We start from the raw sequence: 14,034 nt of genomic DNA, 5'->3' as shown, positions 1-14,034 counted from the left end.
GGTGCAATATCATGTGCTGCCTTGCCATGTGAAGCCCGGAAGGCCTCAGTTGGCCTAACCACAAGCTGCCTTCCCCACTTTGCCGTGGTGGATAAGGTCCCCTGGTCAAACAATCCTTCTTATCGAAGGGACCAGGCACACTTCCTGCTTGTCCCTAAGTGGTGGGTTTCAATTCCCAGTCAGTACATGGAATTATTTAAACAAGCCAAGTGCATCCTCCCATGGGAGCCAGGAGACAGCACACACCCTCATTATTATAAAGCCTACTTCATGTAGCCCCTAGTTGTTCACTCTGTTCCTGAGAGCTTCTGTGTGGTGTGTGGTATGTGATGTTGTCCTCCTCAGTGTGAGTATATGTGTGAACTGCTACCAGTCTCATCCATCCAGTGTCTGGTATCACGTGTTCAGCCATCCCCATAACCCTAGGGTGGGAATTCCTCCTCCTCAGTGGGGTAAAGAGGAGGTGATTACAACACCGCGGGGAGGCCTCCTACTTTACAGTAAGAAATCATTTTTCTTTTTTTTTTTTAATCTCTGGGGAGTTCTCTTATTTTTCCAGATCCACCTGTGAATTTCTACACCATGAAGATATCTCTCTGAACTTTTGCCTTCTATCCAGCTTTTTGGGGACCATTGGAGTGTACTCAGTGAAGACCTGGCATGCCTCAAAGCTATTTTTATTTTCCAGTTCTCTTGCCCTTTACCCAGCCTTTGGAGGGTTAGAGCAGTGACTCAGTGGAGCTCCCTTGATGATGAAATTTCTGGCTTCTCTATTGGCCTTTTTCCAGCAGCCAGGGGAGAGATGGGGGGCTGATACCCTGTCGCAACCTTGAGAAGGTGGAAGTCTAAGGCCCTCCATTCAGCCTTTGCGTCAAGGGTGGGCATGGGATCACATGTTTTCTGTAGCTTTGGTGGGGGTAGTGCAGCAATTGACTAGATGCCTGTCTTTCTGAGCTGGCCATTTTTTAGTCCTTTCTGGGAACTTTTATTGTTTGTGCTGTTGGTACTCCTAGTTTGCCAAATTCTCTAGCACTGGGATCTGAGACAAAAAGAAAATCCAGAGAACTCAATGTTATGTTGTTCCTTGGGTCCTCCTAGCCAGTCTGCCTTTTTTGTCTCTACCTTTCAGAGTCTTCTTATGTTCATTTGATATATACTGTGCAGGATTTTCAGAGGTGCTTAGCAGGAGAAATAGGGGAAAATTGCATCTATTCCATATTTTCAGGAGAAGTCACTCAAAGGCCAAAAATAAATTGGGAAATGAAATATTGTTATTTCTAAAATTTTCAAAAGAAATAAATCTTAATTTCATTTGAAGTATACTGTTCTACTACAATGGGAAATATAAATTAAGCACTAAGATAAACTATCAATATAGACTTTTGCTTATGTGGGATATTTTGTCTTGTGTTATCAAGTGTTCTCTATGTTCTTAATTGTAAAGTTAAAAATTTAATATTAAGACTAACAATGTTGTGTTTTCTTTCCTGACAAACTAATATGCTTTTCTCACTTAATATTAAGAATGATATAATTCATTATACTTCCATATTCCCTTTCCTACCAGCCCACAAAGACTTAAATTTTGTTCTTAATTTTAATTTGCATACCTTAGATTTTTTTCTGCCATTACTACTGCTTCATTGTCCTTCATTACACAGCTCTTAGTCTTTGCTTTGATTCTCATGTGCCTGTGGTGGTTTCAAAATAACCTATTTAAAATACATTTTGAAAACAGGTGAGGTAGAAATAATGGGCTTTCTAAATTTTATTTTGGAAAGATTTACAAGAGGCAATCTGGTTGAAGGGGTGGTCATAAAGTGAGTATATTGTGTTTATTTAGATTGTTTTTTGTTTCTTTTGTGTGGTTATGAGTTGGAAAAATAGATACCCTTTTTAGCCCTCTGACAGATGCTGTTACTGAAGTACATTCACAGTTTCATCCATTTATTCATTTATTTAACAATAAATATTTATTGAATACCAACTAGGCACTGTTCTAGGTGATGGGAAAGTAGCAGTTTTCTGCTGTCTTGGAGGTTCCATTCTAGGAAATGAAAGAAGCTAATTATTGTGCTGTCAAAAATAAGGCAATGTCATCCCTTACAATACAGCACAGAAATTGAAAAAGGCACCCAGCCAAAGGGAAAAAAAAAAACCACAAAAGTTTATACTAAAAGCAAACTTAAAAAAACACAAATTTTCTCCTCTAATTCCATAAACTCAAAGTAACTGAAGTCATTAAATTATTAGTGTATCTCCATATATGTTTTAGCTGTGAGATAAAAGCAAAAAATAAAGAAGTTAAAAACCATTGAGAAAATGAATTTAAGACAATTCGACAGTTATTTTCCTCAAATTTCCATAAATTTAGAAGTTTACTACCTCTTTTATGGGGTATATTATTAGATGGTGGAAAGACTCAGAATAGGACATAAATATCTGTTCTGTCAATTACCAGTGTGTTACTCTAGGACATTATTTAACTTCCTTAAGCTTAATTTTTTTATCAGCAAAATTAGAGTAGAATACTTACCTAGCATGACTGGGAGAATTAAATAATATGCCAAATTTAACTTATCTAGCACATTTTATGGCTCACGAAATTCTTGCTTAAATCTGTTTTTTTCCCTTTCCCTCCCCTTCCCAGCCCTTTGACTGTATGCTTACAACTCCCTTTGTCTGTATATATGTTCAAAAGGTTTTCATTACTTTCAAGAAACATAAAATTGAAAAAGGCTTAGAACTTTTTCTTTTTTTTCTTTTTCTTTTTTTTTTTTTTAAGATTTTATTTATTTATTTATTTGACATAAAGAGAGAGAGACAGCCAGCGAGAGAGGGAACACAAGCAGGGGGAGTGGGAGAGGAAGAAGCAGGCTCCCAGCGGAGGAGCCTGATGTGGGGCTCGATCCCAGAACGCCAGGATCACGCCCTGAGCCAAAGGCAGACACCTAACGACTGAGCCACCCAGGTGCCCCTAGAACTTTGTTTTCTGTGATTATTTTTTGGCAGTGACCATTTATGGAGGAGGGTTATAATGAAATATTATTTTTAATGTTTTAGGGCACCTGGGTAGCTCAGTCAGTTAAGTATCTGCCTGGGCTCAGGTCATGATCCCAAAGTCCTGGAATCACTCCTGCATCAGGTTCCCTGCTCATCAGGGAGTCTGTTTCTCCCTTACCCTCTGCCCCTCCCCTCCGCTCATGCTCTTTCTCTCCCAAAATAAATAAATAAAATATTTAAAATAAAAAAAAATAAATGTTTTAAACTATTTTTTAAAAATAAGAATTTCTCATGTGAAAAGGAAAGAAAGAAGTGGCTAAGAAATTCTATTAATCTAGTAAAAGTTACTTACACCTCAACATTCTACAAAGAATAATACTCTTACAGCCATAGAAATTGTTTTAAATAATACATAGCACCATCTACAAACAAGGAAATCCTCAATCTAAGATTCTCTTTTAACTCATTTATATTTTTATTTCAACTTAATAAGCATTTTTTCTAGTGATTAGAAAATCGATCCATGCATATTATAAGGGAAAAAAGAAAAATAGAATGAACCCATTATCTCATTACCTAAAGAGAACTCAATTTGCAATATGTATTCAATCCTATATTTATGATACAATGAAAAATGACCCAAAAAACCTCCTGATAGCACATAATATAACGAGTTTCATAGTTCCTTGCTTATAAAATTACTCAAAACGAATACACGGCAATAGGGTAAACCATAAGGTAAACAATCTAGTGAGCAATATGGGATATAGCAAAATGATGGCATACATGTATATGAGACTCTGATGGTACGGCGTGATCCACAGATAGTATTTAAAGCAGTTAGAAGAATGGATTGAGTATCTTTAGACAGTAATCCCAGGAATATTATTTTTCTTAATTGTTATTTGGTGAGTATTAGTGGGTCTGAGAAAGCAGAAGTTGAGGTTAGGCCTCTGACAGTTTCTGGAGTACAGATATTTTATGTCTCTAATTACAGGATGACCCGTACATCTAAAACCGCCATATGAGCTGGGGATTCTCTGGGGAGTTAGATGGAAAGATGGCTTGGTGGGTTGATAATGAGATGCAGAACCTGTAGCCTTTTGATCACAAGGTCATTTGTAAGCTAGGAGGAGGGTAACCAAAAGTCGTTATTGGTCAATACCTTACAAGAGCAAAACAAATTGCGTAGCTCAGTTCAGTGTTTATTACCATTTGAGAGCAATTTGTTAGCAGTTATAGATCCAATGAGAGACCCTTTACCACTAAAGTTCACTGTCCTGAACAGGATCAAGATGTATTTTACAAACCATGGAAGCAAAAAAAAAAAAAAAAGAAAAGAAAAAAGAAAAAGAAAGAAAGAAAAGAAAAGAAAAAAAAGAAAAATCTATGTGTGCCATCGTTCTGGTTGTTTCTTAAACTTTCAGGACAGTCTTTTCATCTGCTTTTACTAAATCTAAGAAAATGGATTTAAAATTGTACACCAAACAAAATTTTTTCTTGGGTTTTTCCCAATTACTCGTTTGCTCAAAGCCAAGACTAGTTGTTCGTGTCTTTTACAGATAAAGATGCTGTAATGTCTTTTTCTTACTAGTGAAGAAACCAGGTTTGTGTTGTGAAAATTATGCCCTTTTCAGTGATGAATTGTTGCCTGGATTTTCTGTGCTAGACCTATTTGTTCTTTTACTAATGCAAGGTTTGTAGGATTGTTCCATGGTGTATCCAAGAAACAGATGCTTTGTACTTCATATTAAAGTTAATTAGAGTTGCTACTGGTTAATATGTGTCTTAGTTTAAATAATCTCATATTATATATCTCTAATTTGTCAACAATATACTTGTAGAAATAAATGGCAAAAATTAAGGGGAGAAAAAAGTATTATGACCGAGTAGTTAGTAGTTCAGAGAAAAATTAAGCCTTGTCTCAAATCCTGGTGCTCTGTATACATGATTAGGGACAGGAGTGTATATCTGTGGTAATAGATAACCCAACAGGCACGAGGTTTCCGGTTATCCAATTCTGAAAGAAAAAAATTCTATGACTGAATATTCAGCAAGAGCCCAATGCCTGGCACAAAAATTAGCAGAAAGATTAATTACACATAGATCTGGCTTTCAGATAACATAATAGACCATAAGCAGGTGGAGAGCCAAGAATATTCTTGCTTTATAATCTCAGCACCTAAAAGAGTGCCTGGCTGAAGCTGACTGAGGGTTTGGGTAATTACTGAATAATGAATGAATGGATGAACTGTTATAATGTGTTATTTATATGTCCAAAGAGTCTGTTGTGGAGTTTTTTACAGATGAGAGAGCTTAATTGAAGCCTGAAAATCAGAGATTTGCTGTAGTAGTGAAATCATAAATCCCATGAAGCATCTCTACTAGGAAAACAACCATAGAAAAGTCTTTAATTGATTTAGTTCTCTATTATCTGCAGCTAATATACTTTTGCACCACAGTAAAAGTACAAAAGCATTATATATGATTCCATTTTAATTTATTTCATGTGACTTCATTCTTTCTTCATCCGTTATTATCCAAAATCTTGATTATTCATTCCATAAACAGTTCTGGTAGAAGTTCTGAGAGCAAAATTTAAAGTAAGTTCCATATCTACCTGTATAATTCAGTAATTTTTACTTTTCTGTTTTGTTATTACTTACCATCATTGAGATTAACTTCAAGTAATGCTTTGGCTGAAGTGTATTTATAAAAATAGGGAGATATATATATGTATGTATCATAATTCAGCCTGTGATGTGTAAAAGGTTAGAGGCTCTGTCAATGAGTTTTTGCTTGTTGTATGTGCATGAGTATAAGCATTTGAACAAAATGTGATTCTCTGGATGGGGCACAGTGGAAAAGAAATGTCATACTTTTTTTTCTCTCAGTTTCCCTGTGTAGTAGAACAAAATGTTAAACTCCTTGATTCAGTTCATCCAAACAAAATTCCATACTCCCTATCATCAATGTGAAATTTCTCTTCAAAATTGGCAACCAATGAAACATGAGTGGACATAGTAGAGGAAAGTTACTTCATGTTTTTCTCATGGGTTTTCCTGATAATAATTGCCTGTATTTTGCCATTTACCCTTAGCTTCATCAGACACCCTTCACCATCTCCACAGATCCATCCCACCAGAGGTCACAGATCACACAAAACCTACAGAAACAGGAAATCAAACTTCCTGAGTCCACTACAAAACACAGAAACCTATTTCCTCTACACATCTCAAATTGGCAAAGCTCTGTCTCAGCAGATCCAGTGTGGAAGCAGCTGTTGAAAACACTTGAAGGACTGTATCTCCCAATTTCACATGAGCTTTCTTGCTTCAAACTACTGAGATGAAGAGAGCAAGGCTATTTATCCTGCTTTCTAGTTTATGGAATGGGGGCTTTGGGCTTATCAACACCACGCATACTTGGACTACTGCTGAGGATGCAGGCTCCCGGGAGAACATGGCCTCTGCTACGGTTTCTCTAAAAAAAATGCTGCCGACCCCTCAGATCATGTCAGCTGAGATTGTCACAGTTCCTGAGGCAAGAACCTCTGAAGAGAGTCTGCTAAAATCAACTCTGCCTCCCTCAGAGACAGGCTCACCTCCTGGGAATGTGAGAAACCCAACTCTCACACCCCCAGAGAAGACAGAAGGGGTGCTGAAGTTACAGCCTCTCGCCCTCCCAACCAAACCTAGCCTCAAGTTCAGCCCAAGAGCAGAGTCGGTGGTCCTTTCCAACTCTACAATGAAATTTCTTCAGAGCTTTGCCAGAAAGACAAGTCAACAAGCCATCTCTCCCAACGCAGTGGCAGGCGGCCCGGGAAATCGATCCCCACGGGAAACATACCTCAGCAGAGGTGACAGCGGTGGAAGCCAGAAAACCAACAATCAAAAATCAAGTTTTGAAACAACGAAAGGAAAGTAAGAAACATTCTTTTCTTTTTTTTTCCCTCTCCCCAACTATTAAGTCTTTAAGATTGCAAGCTAACAGTTTCTCACTCTCAGAAAATGTTTTCATGTTCAGGGTGAAATTGAATCACATTTCAGTTAGATAGGTAATTAAGCATTACTTTATCTAATGGAGAAAAGATGAACCAAAAAAATGCAGCAATTTTGTTTTAATTGAACCTCTCAAAGTCACGAAGGGGCTTTTATTGGAGATATTCACTAACAAACAATGTAACACCACAGTGATTGTTAGTTGCTTATTCAACTCAAGGGTATGTTGATGGTGCTCAGAAGGACACCCACAACATGAAAGAAAAAATGACAATACGGTTGGGATGTGAACAGATTTAAAAATTGACAGAGCCTGGTGCTATGGAAGGTAGAGTTCTCAAGATCGAACCAGGCAGAGCTGGGGTGGAATCCTGGCTTCAGTACTGTCTTGGGGACTTTGAGCAAGTTCATTGAGCTCCCCGAGACTGAGTTTTTTCATATGTAAAATATAGATATGGTATAGGGGATACAGATAAAAATACCAACTTCACAGGGTGAATCCTGCAAGATTCATATTAATCAAATATACTTAGATGCATGCTTCTCACAGAACAGGTGCTATGAAACATATTTTACGAGTCCTGTTATATTGAGTTAATGCCATTATCATGAATGTGATGAATAGAAAAGTCAAATTTTCGAATTGATTTCGATTCAAAATTTGAGCAAATCCTATGTGAATTGTTAAAGTAAAAAAATAAAACTTTTAAGTATTGTTAATGAAGACTTTCAAAGGGGCCAAAAAAAAAAATACTAAAACAAAGAAACAAGCAAACAAAATAGCTGTGAAAAATGCAGGTCAATGTTTTTATTTGTTTAATGTTCAGAGTGATCTGTTTGAAATACTAGTAGTTTAGTGTTATGAAATTAAACTTTCAAATACCTTTCACCTACAATAAAATAATTTCAAGACATCAAATAATGCCTTGGGATCTTAGTTGAGTTAAACATCTTACTATGTAACATGGTTTAAGTTAATGATAGGAGCTTACACCTGCTCTGTGATAGGCATCGTGTCAAAGCTGTTGTTGATATAAAGATGAGGAGACACTGGGAAGAATATAAGCCAATAGATTCATATTTATGTATTCTTCATTATTTAAATCCATTATTTCCCTGTATTTCAGAGGTTATAGAATTTTTTAGAATATGTAAGTAAATCTAACTCTAACTAGATACTTTTTTACTTAGTGGAATCTAGAACAATCCCAATTTACTGTAAAACAAATGCTACAGATGACAAAATGTTCAACTTAGGTTGGGTAAACTTTGCCTATAATAGACATTTTCACATACACATTAAACTTTTTCATGTTTCATGACCACAGAATGTGGTCTATTAAATAGCGATAGCAAATGCCATGTCACTTACACAATCACTTCTATTAGTCATATTTTATTAGACTCTATAATTTTATTTTTTAAACCAATTATATAGAACTCTTAGGCACTCATTAAAAATGATTATGAACTTTCTAAAGATGCTGACATCAAAAGATTTTTCAGTAGAATATGAAATATAATCAAAACAGGAAGGGGAAAATGCACATTAAAATGTCACTTAAATTTTATATTGCATTGTTTCATAATTAGAACTAGTAATTGATCATTTGAGAAATACTAGTTTTTATATAAATGCTAGTTGTTTTATTACGTGCCTAACACTATTCTAGTTTCTAAGGATACATAGAATTTTTAAAATAAGAATGATTCTGCCTGCAGGGATATGTCTTATAAAAAGTAAGCAATAACGTATCTGTCAGATTTCTAAAAACTCAATGTGTTAGGAAGAAGCACGATATTAAAAGTGTAACCTGCCGAATAGAACATCGTCCCATGGAATTTCCAATGAAAATAATTTTAAATTATTTCTAGAGAAAAATACTGACTGTACTTAGAGATTCTGTAGCCTGAGGTCCTGGAAAGCCTGAGGTTTTCTTTTGGTGATCCTTTCCATCAAATCTAAGACTTCTTACTCATGATGCCATGGGATAGATAATGATAGATAATGGTGCTAGAGAAAACAGTTCCGTGCCTTATGGACACAATGCTGATACAAGGAAGCCTTGATAAAGTCTTCCATATTTTCATTTGATCAGCAAGTTATAACAATAGCAAACCGTTTATGACATCTCTTCCTAGCACTCTATTGCTTTGAGTGAATATATGTGTGTGTGTATATATATATATATTTTTTCTTCAATCATTTGATCACTACCATAACTTCATGAAGAAGATTCTGTTATTATTTCTTTCAGAGAGATTAAGTAATTTAACTAAGGTCACTTAAAAGTAAATCTCGGTATTAAGAAGGGCACGTATTGCATGGAGCATTGGGTGTTACACGCAAACAATGAATCATGGAACACTACATCAAAAACTAATGATGTACTGACTAACATAACATAACAACAACAACAAAAAAGTAAACCTTGGGGCAGAGATTCAAACGGGGTTGGCTGGCTTCGGAGACAGGCTTCGAACTCCTACATTATACTCCTTTAGCAAGTGCAGTCTGATCTCCCAAGTGGGTGAATGAGAGTGAACAGTTTATTTCCCAGCGTATGAGCCCTCAGAGGCTATTCTTTGCTTCCAGAATAAAGCCCAGATCCTTACCCAGTTCCCTATACAATGCCATCCTTGATCTGGCTTCTGCCTCCTCCCCAGCCTCATTTTCTGGGACTTCCTGGCAAGTAAAATTTGAAAATCTCTCGTCCATAATATGCTATTCATTAAACCTGTCTTTGTGCCCTGTTCATCTCTTTGGCTAACATGGTCTTTTCCCATCAACTACTTCCGTTACGCCCAATAATAATAGCTCCAGGAAGCCTCCTCAGGCTGTGAGGTGGCCCTTCTAACTTTCACAGAGCTCTCCTTGAATTCTTCTATCACTGCGTTTACATTAATAGTGCATTATAATTATGGTGAACTTTGTGAGCTCCTTTCTTATGGAGACATATTTGAATGCTAGCAAAGTCTCTGGGTTATAATAGGTACACAATAAATATTTAATAAGCTGAATGTAAAATTTATAGATTAATATTTGAATATAAAGAGGAATCTTTTCCAAAGAAATATCCCTTTTTTCCTCTGTGATGAAATCTAGATGATTAATTTTAGGTTTCCATTGTTGTTGTGCTTGTTTTGTTTTTCCTTACTGCTTTTGGAATATTATAGTGATTTTAGGTAAAAGGAATACCTCTGTCTATAGGATTTTTCTGGCATAATTTTTGTCTCATTTTGTACTTTCTCTGGTCTTAGCAGTGCAGAAACTCCTGGCTACCCCAGAGCTGTGGTTTCTTATCTGGTAGAGTGGTTGTTGGTCAGTGACCAAGTACTCTGAAATAGGCAGGATGAAAAGAAGAAATTAGAATTAACTTCTTTATGCATTGAACAATTATTTGCTGAAGATCTAATCTGTCCCCAGCATTGTGTTTGTGCTGGGGGTAAAATAGTGAACAAAAACTGCCACCTCTTCTGCCCTCGTAGAGTCTATAGTCCAGTGGGAAGGACATGAGGAGGAAAAACAGTGAATCCCAAATGCTGATGTTGAATCCGAATGGTGGTAAACATGCTGAATGAAGCTTACGAGAGTATGTAACAGAGTGAATGGCCTGCCTTGAAGGTGGGTAAGCCTCCCCTGAGAGGACACTAGGTAAAATGAGGTATTGATAGACATCAATTGCCTACTTAACTTCTCCCAGAATCCCAACCCCTGCACACACGTACGTGAATCTTCACCATCTCAGTAAATGTCTAGCTCCATAACTAGAAACCCCTGATATATTCATGACATTTTTCTTTCCCTCCTAACTTTTATCTAATCTATCAAGAAGTCTTCTTGGTACTCCTTCCAGTGTATCTTAAATCCCTCTCTATCTTCACTATACCGTCCTTTCCTAGCCTCCATTATCTACCACTAGACTCAGCTTTTCCACATGTTACCACTCTTGCCCCATGTAATCCATGTTCCACACAAGTGAGAGATGCTTTTAACTTAAAAAAAAATAGACATATATCACTGTGTAAATCTAAGGTGCTTAAACTTTTAAATCAGACTAATGAGTTTCATTGGATGTAAGACTTCATCTTTTGAGACACATTGTTTTACACACTACAAGAAAGAAAAGTATGACATCAATATTTCTTAGAATTTTTAAACTTAATTATCTTGTAGACATTATTTTGTGTATACATATACATGTCACTCTTTTGCATACTTAAAATGAAAATGTAAATGAAACTGACTAAGGTGTCTTTAAGGCAATGGCAATAACCACCGTCTGACAATAGTGACTGAAAGATACCATTGATTTTAAAATATATTCTTGATTTCAGAGATGTTGTCTTAAAATCTGTGGAATTTAACATTTTGCTCACATTCTAAAAATCACTCAGTAGCTTTCCATTCCATTTAGAATAAAATCCCAAATCCTCACCATGGCCCACAGGGTCTTGCTTGATAGGACTCCTGACTATCTCTATGATCTCATCTTCATCACACTCCGAGTTCATTCAACTTCTTTTCCTCTGGCCACACTGACCCTTTCTCTGGCCTTTTCTCTGGGTACTGAACTTGTAAAGTTTATATGCATCTCAAGGAACCTTCCTGTTTGCTCTTGCTAGAATGCTCTTCTTTCAGTATATGGAAAAAGAGAATTCTTTTCCTCATGCAACTTCAGCTTAAAGTCCCTCCTCAATGAAAATTCTGATTACCCAGTGTGAATTTGCCATTTTTATTGTAGCAGCCTTATTTTTTTCTTCATGGCACTGACATGAAATTATTGGGTTTATTTATGTTGACAGTTGTGTCTTTTCTGTTTTTCCACAAGACATCATACATCCCATGAAAACAGGAACCTTGCCTTTCTTTTTTGTTGTTGCTTCAAGAGTAAAATTCAGTGATCCATCACTTACATATAACACTCAGTGCTCATCACAAGTGGACTCCTTAATACCCATCACCAATGTAGCCAATCCACCCTCCACCTCCTTTCCAGAAACCCTCAGGTTTCTCTATAGTTAAGAGTCTCTTATGGTTTTCTTCTCTCTCTTTCTCACTCTCTCTCTCTTTTTTTTCCCCCTATGTTTATCTGTTTTGTTTCTTACATTCCATATATGAGTGAAATTATATGGTGCTTGTCTTCCTCTGACTCACTGATTTCACTTGGCTAACACATTCTAGCTCCATCCTCATTGTTGCAAATGGCAAGTTTTCATTCTTTTTGATGGCCAAGTAATATTCCATTATATATATATATATATATATATATATATATATATATATATATATATACCACTTTTTTTGTACATTCATCAGTTGGTGGACATTTGGGCTCTTTCCATAGTTTGGCTATTGTTGATAATGCTGCTATAAATATCGGGATGCATGTATCCCTTCAAATCAATATTTTTGTTTCCTTTGGGTAAATACCTAGTACTGCAATTGCTGGGTCATAGGAAAGTTTCGTTTTTAACTTTTTGAGGAATCTTCATACTGTTTTCCAGGTTGGCTGCACCAGCTTGCATTCCCATTAACAGTGTAAGAGGGTCCCCCTTTCTCCACGTCCTCGCCAACATCTGTTGTTTCCTGTGTTGTTAATTTTAGCCATTCTGACAGGTGTGAGGTAGTATCTCGTTGTAGTTTTGATTTGCATTTCCCTGATGATGAGTGATGTTGAGCATCTTTTCATGTGTCTGTTAGCCATTCTTATGTCTTCTTTGGAAAAATGTCTGTTCATGTCTTCTGCTTCTTTCTTAACTGGATTATTTATTTTTGGGGTGTTGAATTTGATAAATTCTTTATAGATTTTAGATATTAACCCTTTATCAGATATGTCATTTGCAAATATCTTCTCCCATTCTGTAGATTGCCTTTTAGTTTTGTTGATTGTTTCCTCCACTGTGCAGAAGCTTTGTACTTGATGAGGTCCCAATAGTTCATTTTTGCTTTTGTTTCCTTTGCCTCCAGTGACATGTCTAGTAAGAAATAGCTATGGCTGAGGTCAGAGGTTACTGCCAGTGTTCTCCTCAAGGATTTTGATGGTTTCCTGTCTCACATTTAGGATATTATCCATTTTGAATTTATTTTTGTGTATGGGGTAATGAAGAGGTCCAGTTTCATTCTTCTGCATGTTGCTGTCCAGTTTTCCCAGCACCACTTCTTGAAGAGATTGTCTTCTTTCCACTGGATACTCTTTCCTGCTTTGTCAAAGATTAATTGACCATACAGTTGTGGGTCCATTTCTGGGTTCCCTATTCTGTTCCATTGGTCTATGTGTCTGTTTTTGTGCTAACATCATACTGTCTTGATGACTATAGCTGTGTAGTATAGCTTAAAGTCTGGACTTGTGGTACCTCCAGCTTTGCTTTTCTTTTTCAAGATTGTTTTGGCTATTCAGGGTCTTTTGTGGTTCCATACAAATTTTAGGATTGTTTGTTCTAGCTCTGTGAAAAATACTGGTGGTATTTTTTTAAATATTAATTTGAGAGGGGGAGACAGAGAGAGCATGAGCAGGGGGAGAGGCAGAGGGAGAGGGAGAAGCAGACTCCCCGCTGAGCTGGGAGCCCAATGTGGAACTTGATCCCAGGACCCTGGGATCATGACCTGAGCTGAAGGCAGACGCTTAACTGACTGAGCCACCCAGGTTCCCCAGTACTGGTGGTATTTTGATAGGGATTGCATTAAATGTGTAGATTGTTTTGGGTAGTATAGACATTTTAACAATGCTTGTTCTTCCAGTCCATGAGCATGGAAGGCTTTTCCATTTCTTTGTGTCCTCTTTGATTTCTTTCATAAATGTTCTATAGTTTTCAGAGTACAAATCTTTTACCTCTTTAGTTAGGTTTATTCATAGGTATCTTACTGTTTTGGGTGCAATTACAAGTGGAATTGATTCCTTGATTTCTTTTTCTGGTGCTTCAATATTGATGTATAGAAATGCAACAGATTTCTGTATGTTGATTTTATATCCTGCAACTTTGCTGAATTCATGTATGAGTTCTAGCAATTTTTTTTTTTGATGGAGTT

General features: G+C 36.6%; 1 protein-coding gene across 2 annotated transcripts in view; it reads left to right on the top strand.

Moving 5' to 3' along the window:
• The first annotated feature begins 231 nt into the window (after positions 1–231).
• Positions 232–14,034, top strand: part of MMRN1 (multimerin 1) — a 63,865-nt gene continuing 50,062 nt past the window's right edge. The window contains exons 1-2 of one of the 2 annotated variants that reach the window (XM_045791930.2): positions 232–346; positions 6,104–6,926. In XM_045791930.2, the coding sequence (XP_045647886.2) occupies positions 6,352–6,926 (575 nt within the window). In that variant the 5' untranslated portion in view covers positions 232–346; positions 6,104–6,351. Of the gene's footprint in view, positions 347–437; positions 501–6,103; positions 6,927–14,034 lie in introns of those variants that run through there. The other variant, XM_045791935.2, reaches the window with a different exon arrangement.

Source organism: Ursus americanus, chromosome 8 (genome assembly GCF_024610735.1).
Source record: "Ursus americanus isolate L20-20 chromosome 8, mUrsAme1.1.p, whole genome shotgun sequence".
Taxonomy (NCBI): Eukaryota; Metazoa; Chordata; class Mammalia; order Carnivora; family Ursidae; genus Ursus; species Ursus americanus.
Note: the sequence above shows the minus strand (reverse complement) of the source record. Positions and strands in the feature narration are given on the sequence as shown.